At 50.7% G+C, this 13,964-nt stretch overlaps 1 protein-coding gene across 14 annotated transcripts in view; it reads left to right on the top strand.

Annotated features, from left to right (window-relative positions):
* Nucleotides 1-12,681, top strand: part of SDK1 (sidekick cell adhesion molecule 1) — a 911,663-nt gene extending 898,982 nt beyond the window's left edge. For 12 of the 14 annotated variants that reach the window (XM_049111183.1, XM_049111182.1, XM_035717440.2 and 9 more), the window contains one exon: nt 8,946-12,681. In XM_049111183.1, coding sequence (XP_048967140.1) covers nt 8,946-9,197 — 252 coding nt within the window. In that variant the 3' untranslated portion in view covers nt 9,198-12,681. Of the gene's footprint in view, nt 1-3,595; nt 4,501-8,945 lie in introns of those variants that run through there. The other 2 variants (XM_035717437.2, XM_049111184.1) reach the window with 2 other exon arrangements.
* The last annotated feature ends 1,283 nt before the right edge of the window (nt 12,682-13,964 follow it).

Genomic DNA, 13,964 nt, shown 5'->3' with positions numbered 1-13,964 from the left:
TGGTGTGTGGGAGTGGGGGAGCCTTGAGAGGCAGACCTGAGTGCCAGGCTCCCAGTTCTGTCCTGCCCAGAAGACCTGTTGCACAGAATTGAGTTGTCCTAGCTTTATGACTGTGGCTAAGCACCCACCAGAGGGGCGGGCCCTCCTCTCTCAGCAAGCCCTGTGCTAGGAGGAAGGGGCTCCTTTTACAATTCCCACAGGTGCCTCTCAAGGTTCCCAATGCTTTCTGGGTCAAGAGCTCTATCAGGAACCTGATGAGAGGTGTAGATGCTCTCTCTATGTACATGCAGAATTTCATCTAGGATCTGGAGGTCCAGATCCTTCCCCTCCGAGGAAGCTCTGACAGTCGCCTCCAGCTGAAGCCCCATGGAGTCCAGCTGAGAATTCCTATGCCTGGCTTCTGTCTTCTCTCTGGGTCCTTGGGTAGAAACAGTGAGGCCCATCTTTTTTTCCAGAGTTCATCACTTTATAATCTTGCTAGATCCTGTCTTTGAACCTTGTACACTTGGGAGATTTGTAGGCACTAAATATTCATGGGGATCCCAACAGAGGGACCTGGGGATGTTCATCATCTCAGAAGTGCCAGCTCAGATGGGAGTTTGCTGTGAACCACATTTATTAAACAGCTTGATTGAGATGTAATTCACACACCACACAATTCACCCATTTGGAACATTGGGTATTTAGGAGTATGTTTTTAATTTCCTCATATTTGTGAATTTCCCAAATGTCCTTCTGTTACTGATTTTTTAATTTTCTTCCACTGTGGCCTAGGAACATGCTTTGTATATTTTAAATTCTTTTAAATTTATTGGGTCTTGTTTTATGGTCTGTGCCTGAAGAATGTTCCATACACACTTGAAAAGAGCATGTTACTCTGCAGTTGTGTGGAGTACTCTGTCTGTGGGGCCTGGCTGATTTACGGCACCGTGGAAGTCACCTAGATTTTTGACCTTCTGCCATCCACTAATGTATTGATGTCTCCAGCTATTGTTGAACTGTCTGTTTCTCACTCCAATTCTGTCAGTTTAATTTTGTGTATTTTGCAGCTCTGTCATAGGTAGATATATGTTTATAATAGTTACATCTTCTAGGTGGATTGACCCTTTCAGTAGTATAGTATGTCTCTTTTGTCTCTGGTAACAATTTTGTCTTCAAGATTACTTTGTCTGATATTACTCAGCCACTCTGGTTCTCTTTTGGTTACTGTTGACATGGTATATCATTTCCATTCTTTCACTTTCAACTTGTTTGTATCTTTGAATCTAAAATGTGTCTCTTATAAACAGTATGTAGCTGGTGCATATCAGGTTTTTTTTTTTTTTTTTTTTTTTGCTCTGCCAGTCTCTGCCTTTTGACTAGATTGTTTAACCCATTCACATTTAATGTAATTACTGCTAAGGTAGAATTTACATCTGCATTTTGACAACTGTCTTTTATATGTCTCATATCTTTATTCCTCTTTTTCCCCCACTTACTTTTTCCTTCTTTAAAAAAGATTTTATTTATTTATTTATTCATGAGAGACACAGAGAGAGAGAGAGAGAGAGACAGAGACACAGGCAGAGGGAGAAGTAGGCTCCATGCAGGGAGACTGATGTGAGACTCAATCCCGGATCTCCAGGATCAGGCCCTGGGCTGAAGGCGGTGCTAAACTGCTGAGCCACCCAGGCATCCCACTTTGTTCTTTTTTTAAGGAAAATTTTCTAATGTACCATTTTAATTTGCTTAACTTTTGCTTTTACTCTGTTTTTCCAGTTATTTTTGTTACTGGTTGCTCTAGTATCAACATTTACTTAAGATTTATACTAGGGTACCTGGGTGGTTCATTTGGTTAAGCATTCAACTCTTGATTTTGGCTTAGGTCTGTCTCAGGATCCTGGGATTAGGCCCTACATGAATCTCCATGCTCAGTGGGGAGTCTGCTTGAGATTCTTTCCTTTGCCCTGCCCCCCTACCCTGGCTCATGCACAAGTGCATTCTCTCTGTCTCTCTGTCGCTCGCTCACTCTCTCTCTCTCTCTCTCTCTCTCACACACACACACACACACACACACACAAATATTTTTTTAAGAAAGACTTATACTAAATCTCAGTGATATATAGAAACTTTACTCCTATACAGCTCTACAGCCTCCTCCCCTTTCTATGCTATTATTATACATGTTATGTCCGTATATCCATATGGTTACAAACTCAAGAATACATTTTGATAGTTACTACTTTACAGAACTATATGTCTTTTAAGGAAGTCAAGAGAGGAAAGGAGAGCAAGTATGTTTCTGGAGTTTACCACTTTAGCCTGTTTATGTACTTTTTCTGGTCCTCTTCATTTCTTCCTGTGGATTCAAGTCACCATTGGGTGCCATTTCTTCACCCAGCTTCCTCCTTTATGCTATTATTGTTAAGTATGTTACATTTCTATACATTATAGGCCCAACAATACAATCATATACATATTTTATGAAATTGCTTTTTAACTCAGATAAAAGAAGAAAGAAAAAGAAATATGCAGTCATACTATCTTTTATAGTTACCTGTGTGTGATCACCTTTGTTGATACCTTTTGTCTTTTCATGTGAATTTGAACTTCTGTCTGTGTCACTTGCTTTCAACCTGACAGTCTTCGTTTAGTGTCTCTTGTAAGGCACGTTGGCTAACAGTGAATTTTCCCATTTCTGTTTATCTCAGAATGTCTATTTCACCTTCATTTTTTGAAAGTAGTTCTGCTGAACAGATTCTTGGTTAGCAGTTTTTATTCAACACTTTGACTACATCGACCCCATTGCCTTCTGTCCCCCAGCTTTTTTCTGATTAGAAGCCAACTCCTACTATTATTCAAGTTCCCTTGTCCATGATCTCAAGAGTTTCTGTCTTTGTCTTTTTTACTGTGAGGCATCTGGGTATGGACTTTGCTCCATTTTTCTTACTGGGTGTTTGTGGAGCTTTCTGGGCATGTGGATTAATGCTTTTGATAAATCTGGAAAGTTTGAAGTCATTTTTTCCCCTGTTTTTCTGCCTCTTGCCTTCTCCTCTCATTTCACTGCTGTCATGACTGGCTCATGTGGTGGTGCTCCCAGCACCTGCTCACATTTATCAGGTGCTCTTTCCTTTTGTGGTTGCTCTTTATTGTGTATGTGTGTGTTCTCTGTGTTTTGGATTGCATAATCTCTGTCAATATCTCCTGGTGCCCTGATTCTTTCCTCTGCCAGACCCAGCAGACCGCAGGGTCCTTCTTGTGAATTGTTCATTTTAGCTATTGTATTTTTCAATGCCAAAACTTCTCATTTGGTTCTTTTGCAATAATTTCTGTCTCTGTTGATAGTCTCTACTTGGTGCAATATTGTCATCTTCTGTTCTTTAAACACAGCTTCCTTTAGTTCTATGGATAGATTATAATAGCTGCTTTCAAAATCTTTGCCAACCAACATTCGGGCCTCCTCCAAAGGCTACCTGCTTTTTGTCCCCTGTATGGCACACACTCTCCTGGACTTTTTTGAAAACAGGTCATTTTAGTTAATATATTGTACCAATTTGGAATACTGGTCTCTTCCACCCCAAGGATTGTTCTTGTTGTTTGCTTATTTCTTATTTAGTGACTTGGCTGGAGTAGTTCAATGGAAATCCGGTGCCTTCACAGTGTGGACTCTCCGATGCCGCTCCTGAGAGATGCAGCCTTGGGGATGCATTCAGGCCCCCTGAATACCAGGGATAACAATGGTCCCAGCCAGGCTCTCTTTGTACCCTTTTCTCCCCCAATTAAGATTCTGGATGGTCTGTCATGGTTGGTATCACACCCAGCTTTTAACCTCCACCACTTGTTGACTCAATTATTTTTCACAGTGCCCTGGGCTATACATTACTTCATGGCTTGATCCAATTAAAATGCAGCCCTTTTGTAGAGGCAAGATGTTGTCAATCTGAATTTTGCTCTGATCCCAAGAGGGCTCTCCTGAGCTATGTCTCTTTCCCTGGTTCCCTCTGTTAAACTTCTGGCAGGTTTATTACTTCGCTTGCTATAATCATGGAATTAACAACTTCCTCTTAATTTCTCATCCTGAAGGACTCTGCTATTTTCAATAATGCCCTTAGGCATGCTCTGTTACAAACAAAGCCATCCCCTCCAGAGCTCTCTGTTCTAATGGACTGTCTCTCCCCACTGTGCAGGACTTCTGTGTCATGGCACCAAAGCTGAGGGTGGAGACAGTGGCCCTCTTATCCCATAGTGACACACCTGCTGTAAAAGTAGGGCACTGGGTGGAGATGGTAGTCCCTGGTCTTCTGAGCTTGCCTTTCCCAGGGTAAAATGTCTTCCCTACAAGCCAGTTTAGGCAAGGAAACTGGGGTTCAGTGTTCTCAGCCTGCCACAAGTGGTATAGACCATCCAGCCTGTGGGTGAGGACAGGGTGAGGAAGGGAACCTAGTTCTCTTAGCCATACCTGCCTGAGATAGAGCTTTCATCACACTGAGCTGGGGATGGGAGTGGGGAGGCGGGTGATGCAGGTCACAGTTCAAGTGCCTCCGACTCTTGTTGTTCTTACTGAAATTTAGATTTTTCTGGAATAAATCTTTCTCCATTTGCTATATGTCCTTGCCACTATTTTCAGAGACTATAAATGCCTGTTTATAAAATCACTCTCCCCAGTTAAATCATTGCTCCACCAGGAAGAGAATCTGCTAGCTCCTCACCAGCCATTCTGGAAATGCCTTTTGCATTTGTAATTGATGGTAAATGTAGTGATGACTTCCGCCCAGTCCCTTAACCTCAAATTCACAGAAACAGAGTCAATTTATAGAACTGTAGACAGAGCCCTTAGAGAGATAAGCAGGAAGAACAAACCAGTGGTGGATAGCAACAGAATACACCAGAAGCACTTATCTCAAATAGGACTAACTAATGAGTGCCTTGTATTTCGATTTAGATTTGATATTAACCCTCCTGACCGGTGGCAGCTTCTGGGTTTAAAGACACTGCACACTGAGATGCCAGTGGTGGAGAGTATGGCACAGTCTGGGCCCTGGGCTTTGCCAAGGGTTTGACACAGAGTGAAGCAGGAGTGAGGAGGGTAATGCCCTCCCCTCCTGCCCACCCTCCTCTGCAGAGCTCAAGGGAACGAGGAAGCAGAAACCTTGCAAGGTCTTGGCTGGAAGAGCTCTTCTGTGAAGTTAATCTTTCACTAAGAAACTAGCGATGCTGTCCTTTTCTCCCCAGGGTATATTTTTAACCATTTTCAGAAATATTGCTTAAAGGGGAAATTCTGCAGATAGGTTCACAGGAGCACGGGAACCTGCCTGATTGGAACCACTCTGAGTTAGGCTCTCGCTGTCGCATGACACACGCTGTGGCTCTTTATCTTTCTCCAGTTAGGAATAAGAGGGTCTGTCACCGGCTTTTCACACGACTGCTTATGAACTATATCAGGACTACTGTTCAGATCACACTATAAAAATTGTTCTCGAAACCCAAATAAATGGTTTTCAAAATCTCTCCTGCTCCAACCAACTTAGACCAACCCCCTCATACCTAATTAATTCCCTAATAATATTTGACTCTTTCATCTTGCAAATATAATACCAAAAGTATTGAGATTATCTCTGTTAGCTGCTTGCCAGGCATCTGTGCACCTTTAGAAACTGCCACCACATCCAATCACCTGCTGTCCTTCTGTGGTTTCCTGGGAAACCAACACACTTCACTACTTCGTATCACACAGGAAACTTAAAAAAAAAAAAAAAAAAAAGGACCCTGCAGCATTGCCTTTCTGTCAATAATCCTAACTCACTAAAATATATCCGCATTAAAAAATAATAATGTCATATAAACAATAAACAGAACAGGCAGCAGCAGGAGGAAGGATGGCATTTTAATCCAGTGCTCTCTCATAGAGGAGACGCCAAGGGCTGAGCAGAAACCAGGAGGCCCAGCTTATGTGTCATGTGACCCTCCACTCCTAGGCTCCTGTTTCTCCTGTGTTTCTGCAGGGTGGTCTCACAGAAGCTCTTGGCTGGGTCTCTAGGTGCCCAGCTTTGCCACATAAAGAACTCTGCTCTTCCAGATGAAGTGCAAAGAGTCCCAGGGAGGTTTCCAATTGGCTCTGATCAAATCACATGTGTGCCCATTAGCCAATCACTAATGAGGGACAAGGCAGAGAAGGATCACTTCCTGAAGTTCATTTGAGAAGGTCAAAGCCCACACACAAACACTGGGACATCACTGTGAGCCAGACAGCCACCCAACTTCTCCTGTCGAGGCCTCTTCTCAGCACCCACATCTGTCTCAGACCCCTCTGCAGGGGCAGGGCGGCAATCTCTGATCAAACACCTTAGCATTTCTGCAGCAAAACCAAAGGATATTCACACTAAATAGTCTCACATCAGTTCAGCTCAGGGTTAGCTGCCAAATGAGCCTAACGCAAGTCAGGCTTCACCACCAGATGAGGTCACGAAAACAGCTTTTGGCTTTCAGAGCACGGTGGGTCTGAGATTGACGGGTGGGCCGGTGTGAGTGGGATCAGCTGATGCAAAGGAGAGCTGGAGCAGAGAGCCAGTTCCATGTTTGCTGAGGCAGCAGGAGCCTCTGGGCTGCAGGGCTCCAGGGCTCCCACCCCTCCTGGGACACCGGGCAGCTTGCCTGCTCTCTGAGCCTCTCTCTTCACCCCTAAAATAGGAATAAAATCCCCACCTCACAGGCCACTCTGCAGTGTCAGAGATCATGCAGGGGGTCACTCTGTCTGCAGTAGCATCTGCTAAAAAGAAGCTCCTCTTGGATGGCTCTGTTGTCACCATCACTGTCTCATTATGGAAGAGCTGGATACTCTCTGCATCTTGGGATGTGTCAGGAGGGGACATTCATCTGACCCGCATTTACATGAGCTCTGACTCAGTAAAAAAAAAGCAGAGGAACCACAGATGCATTCAGCTGCCAGCAGTTGATTGTGCCATAACATAAACAGTTTACATTTAATGTCCTGAGAAGTCCTGAATCTGTGACTTACTATTACTTTCCTGTAAATATCCAGTGAGAGCCAGATTTTCAGCCTGTGTCTAGAGAATCCCAGGAGTCTCTGGCTCCCCTGCCCACGTCCACGAGGGACTTCTGCATAGCCAAGAGGCCACCAGCTTTCACAGGCCTGCGGGACACAGGCCTGGCTTCCTGAGTGGAGGCCACTGTTTGTTAGTCCCCGGATAGAGCTTCTTGCATGGGGGCCATGTCCTCCCCATCAGATGAGGAGAGTGGCTCAGGCGTATGGCTCAGAGCTTTCATGAGTCTCTCTACAGACCACATGTAAGATGGGGGCAAGCAGTCAGCTCTCCCCCCCTTCCCTACCCTCACTCCAGCCTGGCAGAGCAGGAGCTTCTAAGGAAGACACATTCCCTGGCCCTACCCCAGAGCCTTTTGATCAAGACAGCAGGAACCACACTCAGGAATCTGTGCTCTCCCCAAAGCTCCCTGGTGATTCTGAGACAGCATTTGGGGGCCTCCTGACACCGTCTAGGGAGACAAAGAAGGACAGAGCTCAGGCATCAGAGCCTCAAGAAGAGATGCACCAGAGTTTCAAGGACAGAGCCCCGGGGTGGGGAGATATCTTGGAGGGGGAGAGGCTTTACCCAGCCACAGGCTCCTGTTTCCTACCTTGAACTTGAAAGCTGGACGAGGTCATGTCTCTGGACCCATTTCTGGCATATTCAGGGTGTCCAAGGCCTCTGCTAGGTCCCTGGGGGTGCATGGAGGAACCTGCTGTATTTTCAGGGTATAGGGACTGGGCATCTCCGAGTGGGGCCTGGCAGCAGAGCCTGACCAGCCTGCGGCTCCACCCCAGCAGGTGGCAGGGCTCCCAGGGGTGCAGGAAGCTCCCAGAACCACACAGCACCTCTGAGGCAGGGAAAGCAGGAGCGTCCATTCTCTTGGGAGAACAGCCTCCACTGTCTGTTAGCAGTGCTCTCAGTAATTTAAAGTCAACCCCCAAAACCATGAAATCGAGTTTGGCTTTAAGAATATGAACATAGAAGCTATGTGGACTAAATGTTCTTACTGGAAACTCCTGATTTATTTTATTAAAAGAAAGGGAGAGAAAGCCTCTCAGACTGACCTTCAGACGTCAACAGGGCAGGCTCTTCTGTAGTGTGTGGCCAGGGTCAGGTCTCTCCGGCCTGGGGAGGGAGGGGTGGACGGCGACATTAGACATCATGGCTCACCAGGGCCTCCCTCCTTGGCAGCCAACCCATAGAGGTCTGCGTGCATGAGACATCACATAGAAATGTGTATCCCACAGAGAACACCCCATCTGCACCCCCACATGTGGTCAGGGCCGGCTCCCTTTGGGGCAAGCTGAGGACGCTGGGCCTTCCTGGCTCCCACCATGCAGTTCTGCCCCATGTGGACACAGAGCACCCCCTTGAGGCTGTGTAGACCTGCCCTGGGCAGAGATTGAAGTGTAGACCCCTCCTGAGGACAGGCTCGGACACACAGGGATTAGGTCCAGCAGCTCAGGAACAGCTGGGACAGCACATCATCCCTTTGTAAATGCAGTGGAGACACTGAGCTCAGCTGGGTGTCTGGGGGTGGGGGCAGGCTGGGGAAGTGGGGTCGGACCTCCTGTGGAGGGCGGGCCTAGGGGAGGAAGGGGAGGAGGGCGGGAACTGACTCGAACCTTCCAACTTTGGGTAACTAATGCGGCTCCTGCCTCCTGGCCACTCCTGGCTCAGCCCTGCTGCCTGTGGCCACCCTCCCCCTGTGGCCACCGGTGTCTCCCATGGCTGCCCCCCACATGCCCCCATGGCCACACTTCCCCTCTCCCATGCACCGCCCCCTGCCTCCCTACCCCCCATGCCCACCCACCCTGTCTTCCCTCTCCCTCCAGGCCACCCCACCCCCCATGCCCACCCTGCCCCCAGAGGCTGTCCTCTCCCTCCCGGGTGCCCGCTCACACCCTACTGTCCCCCCAGGGCACCGACTCCGAGTCCGAGGATGTGCCCCCCCAGCACTCCTTCGTCAACCACTACATGAGTGACCCCACCTACTACAACTCGTGGAAGCGGCGGGCCCCGGGCGGGCGCGCCCCGCACAGGTACGAGGCAGTGGCGGGCGGCGAGGCGGGGCCGCACCTGCACACGGTGGTCACCACGCAGAGCGCCGTGTTCGCGCCCGCGGGCCCCGGCGCCAGGACTCCACTCACCGGCTTCTCCTCCTTCGTGTGACGGCCCCAGCGGGGGCCCTCCGCGGACCTCCCAGCCTACTTTTGTTAAGACAATCAACTCCAATAACTGAGCTCAAGCTTTTGTTTAAAAAGAATTCTGATAAGTGATGATTTTACCTACTTGTGGACACTAGATTTCAATTAGAAAGGTTTTTTTAACGGCTTTTTGTAACATCGCTGCAGGAAGCGGGTTTCTTTGTTTTCTTTTCTTTTTACGAGAAGGTGTATTTCAGTGGTGCAATGGCGGGAAGACCTCAGACACCCCCCCCAGCCCTGGGTTCGTCCACCCCGATGCCCAACTAGGGAGGCTACGGGGGAGGCAGAGCAGGGGTCCAGGGAGCTGTCTGCCCGCGTCCAGGCCGCTCCTTCCTCTTCTCCACCTCCTGTGCCTCCGGAGAACCAGCTGCGCCGGGGTCCCCATCGGTGACACCCCTGGCTGGGCTCTCGCTGCCTCCTGGGGTCCGCAGAGCGAAGTCTGCGCTGGGCTCAGCGCTTTTCCACCCGACCGCATCCACCTCCAAAATATTCTCCCCCGCAGTTTCTAGGCAAGGAATCAGCTGTCAAGTTCCCGGCGAGGGGGCCAGAGCTCGCGAGGTGGGGTCCCCTGACTCGGTGACGACTCAGTGGTTGGCACCCTGTGTCATTCCCGTGGTGAACTATCCGGCCTTCTTTTCTTCCTTTCTTCCCTTAAACCCGACGGTGCAGAGCAGGAAACCACCCCCAGGGCTGGCAGGCGCCCCGCCGGCCTCACCCAGCAAGCTAGCTCCTTCCCGAGAACACAGCACACAGCCAACCCCGCTAACCCAGAGAGAACAAGACGGCGCTTGCAGAATTGCTTGTTGTGTAAGAGGTGTGCATTGTTAACCAGAGTATTTTTTAAATCTTTTTATCTTTTTTTAAAATATGTCACATGAAATGAATGAGTCTCTGCTGTCTCCAGGTGCCTTTTTATTAATTGTTTAGCTTTGTACATGAGAAAGACGAAAAGCGTCAGTGTCTCCAAATAAAGCAAAACAGCTCTGAGCAAACGAGGCCCCGAACTGCCCCCCTGGCCAGGCCTGCAGCGCTCGTGGGCGCCGGCCTTCCCCTGGCACAGCCGCAGGCTCCCCACCCTGCCCGCTGCCCGCTGCCCACTGCCCGCTGCCCAACCCCAGGCTGCTGCTCTCTCTTCCCCGACCTCAGCCCAGCTTTTAGCCTTAACTGGGTTTCTGGAAATGCTTTTCCCCCCTTTGCTATTGTTTTGTTTCCGTTTTTCAGCTACATGAAAATAGCATGAACTACGCTGCAAATCTGAAAGTCCAAACTGTAGCTGCGGCTCCAGCCATCACATTATTCTTGCGAGAGGTGTCTGACAGGGCTGAGGAGCAGGTGGCCGACCCGACAGGCCTGAGCCTAGGTTCGGGTGTGCGGGGTGTGGTGCCGGTGCCAGCAGGAGTGCGCCCAGAGCTCGGGGGGCCGGGTGTCCCCACCTCGCCAGCGGGAGTGGGGCCATGACAGTGCCCAGCCACTCTGTGGACACCAGGCCAAGGGCAACAAGGCAGGTGCAGTCTTCCCGAGTGGCCTGCCAGCGCCCTGAGGGTGGGGGAGCCTGTGTCGTGGCCACGTGGACAGCCTGTGGCGTCTCCTCGGCTGTATTCCTTCTATAGCTCCACAGGGCCCCCTGCTTTCAGAGCGGCCTCCTGTGGCCCCAGGAGACCGAGGAGAGTTTTGTGGTGGGTGAAAAGCCCCTTTTCAGTTTTTCCAAAACAAGAGGGTGTGGAAGGGTTCCTTTCCTTCTCTCTCCCCCCACTCCTTTTCCTTCCTTCTCTCTGTCCTGCCTTCTTTCTCTGAGTGGAGGCAGAAATATTCTAAACCAAAAATCCTCGATGCTCTGCCCAAAGCCACTTGTGTGTGAGAATCACTGCCCACAGTTCACCGGCCAGGACGCGCCCTGGGTTCAAGGGGCTCCTTCCTCTCGGCCCCAAGTCAGCGGCCAAGGGGGCAGGAAACGGCAAGGCTTACAAACTGAGCTTCTTGGAAGACAGGCGCCCAGTGGAAAACGCGGACAAACACCGCCTTCCGTGCACTTCGCTCTCTAAGCCATATGGACTTTGCTTTAAACCATGGGGGAAGAGTGTTATGACGTGTTGGAATGAGGACGATTTGGTTTGAGGTGTGTTCTTTGCTTTGGGGATTTTGCGACGACACGACACCTTTTTTTTCAGGTTCATTCTATTTTCCGTGCTTTCTCTACCTTCCCTGAACTCACTTTGTGTGGAACCGTCTGTCTGAGTCTACACTGGCTGCTTATGGACTGTTGGCATCTGCGCTCCAGCCCAGCCCTTGGCCCTCGGCAGACTGCTCCAAAGGAAGAGCAGGTGCTCGCAGTGAGGCTTGTGCCTCCCCGAGCAGTATGCACATGGACCAGTGTCACTTCCCGACCTCTCACCTTTACTTCAGGGAGGAAAAAAATACATCACACGAACGAACCACATTCCTTTAACTAAGACAAGATGAAATGTCCTCTTCTTGCCGCCTTCTGTAGTGACATCACTCAGGGGCCCCACAGGGAGCAGTGGCCGAGCCCCCATCCCATGCCCACCCTCGTATGGGCCATTGGACATTGTGCTGACGGCTGAGCTGCCCTTCCCGTGTGAGGGTGGGCCAGCAAAGTGGCCCGGGGAGGCCGTGCTCTCTGTGGGGGCTGCAGGGCTGGACATGCACGGGGCCGGCCCTCTCTGCCAGGCACCAGGGCACCACTCCCCAGACAGGTGAGCGGCAGGGGCAGCTACGGGCATTAAGCACATCGGCATGGCCTCGTGCACCTCCCCCTGGATAAATCAGCCCAAACCGAACCCCCACCTCCTCCAGCCTTCCCTTCCGCTTCTCTCACTGCCATGCTTTAAGGAGTGCTGAATGAAATGTCTTAGCAGAGGACGGTGTGGCCTAGGGCAGTGTGGGGACCCACACCCCCCCAAAAGCGATGGAAGTGGCCCTCTGCCAGGTACAACTTCCGCGCCGCCGGGAGGAAGGGTCACGTGCACGCTCTGTAAACTTCTTTTGATGCTGTGCTTGTACTTGATCACGACTGGATTGAAGCATGGAGTTTGCGCAATGGAACGTAGCATGGTTTCTAGTTTTTACAAATCCTTGGCACACAGTGTAGTTACTCTCCCAATGAGCAATCCATCCGCGTATCCCAATCGGGCTCTCCTTAGGGCAGCATCCCTATAGCATGGATCGGGTCAGGAAGGCAGAAACACTGTAGCCACCCGTGAACTGAGCTAGTCTGCCAAGGCATGCTCATCTCCTCTCAACGTCGTCGCCTTCTGGGTTCTCTAGAGCTTAGGTCAGTCCTGAAGTTTTCCCAACAATGTTTTCTGGAATTGTGCAGAAAACCAGATGTCCTTTAAAAAAAAAAAAAAGGAAAAAGAAAAAAAATCTTGTAGGAAGACAGAGAGGTGCTATGGGTATGATTTTTAATAAAAACATCATTTTGTTCCTTACGTGCTTGTGGTTTTCTTTAACAAGTATCGATGAAATGACTCATGAATTCTAGGGCTGTAAAGATTAGCCCCAGTGAAGTCCTAAACCACACACGCAGTGGTCCCTGACCCCAGTCCTGGTGAGATGCAGGTATGCACAGACAGCAGGGCTGAGCTCAGAGGGATTTACGCTCTCCTGGGGAGACCCGCACCAGGGGCACCTGGCCATGTAGCCCCACCACCTGGCCGTGCCCCCAAAAGGCCCCCAGAGCCCAAAGAGGAGACTGCTCCCTACCAAACTTAGCTTTGGTTGGTGGGAATGTGGGGCCCAGGCAAGGTCTCCCCTCTGGGCAGGGCCCCCAAGAGAGGCGTGGCCCCCCACACTCTCCTGTCCTGCCATCCTCGGAGGGGGGCTCTCAACCCTGTGCACTCTGTGAATCACTGAGTGCGCACAAATCCCAGGGCTGCGGCCACACCCAGACCAACTAAGGATCTCTAGGGGCTGGGCCCAGACACCCGCTTCTTTTTTGAAAGCTCCGCAGGTGATTCCCATGTGCAGGCAAGGCAGGCCAGCCTGGGAAAAGGCCAGGGAGCACGGGGGTTGGGGGTACCGGGGCACCGGGCCGGAGTTCCAATTTGCCCTCTTGCTCCAGGAGCCAGCACTGCCATCACCGAGCCAGAGGTAAGAACGTTTTCGTTTTGCTCTTTTCCCCGCCACTGACCGCCTACGTTCCACCCTCCCTAAGTATGAAATTGAAATCTGCGAATTTCCCTCTGTGCCCAGGATGTCCGACTTGTGGCTGCGTGTCCAAGTCAGCGGATGGTCACTGAACACCACCGCTTGCCAGATTCGCCTGTTCATCGCAGGCCCTGGTGCTGCAGGCCCAGTCAGGGCTCCAGTCTGTGATGAGGAAAGGCCCAGAGAGGGGCAGCCACCTGGCCCGGGGAAGCCAGCCGGCGAGGGGCAGGTCGGGCTCCGAACCAGGTGGCTGGGGCCGCAGGGCGGGGGTCTGCTTTCCCCTCAGCTTCTCCCAGGAGGTTGGGACGCAGAGCCTTGGGGAAGCTGGTGTCCCTGCCCGCAGCTTGGAGCCTCGTGGCGGAGAGGCACCTGCGCAAAAGTGTGCAGGCACGGGAGGCTCCGTGTCCCCGCGTGCTCTGCTCCTGCACGCAGATAAAAGGTGCGTGTTTGCTTGGCCTGTGCCTGGAAAGCTTCGTCGTGGTGACTGTCGTCGTGGGAAAGTTCATGGGAGGCCTTTGTAAACGCAACATTTATCACCGGGAACAGATACCCCCACTGCCGTGTG

The sequence above is a fragment of the Canis lupus genome, chromosome 6 (assembly GCF_003254725.2).
Source record: "Canis lupus dingo isolate Sandy chromosome 6, ASM325472v2, whole genome shotgun sequence".
Lineage (NCBI taxonomy): Eukaryota > Metazoa > Chordata > Mammalia > Carnivora > Canidae > Canis > Canis lupus.
The sequence above is the reverse complement of the archived record's forward strand: the minus strand, read 5'-3'. Positions and strand labels throughout refer to the sequence as shown.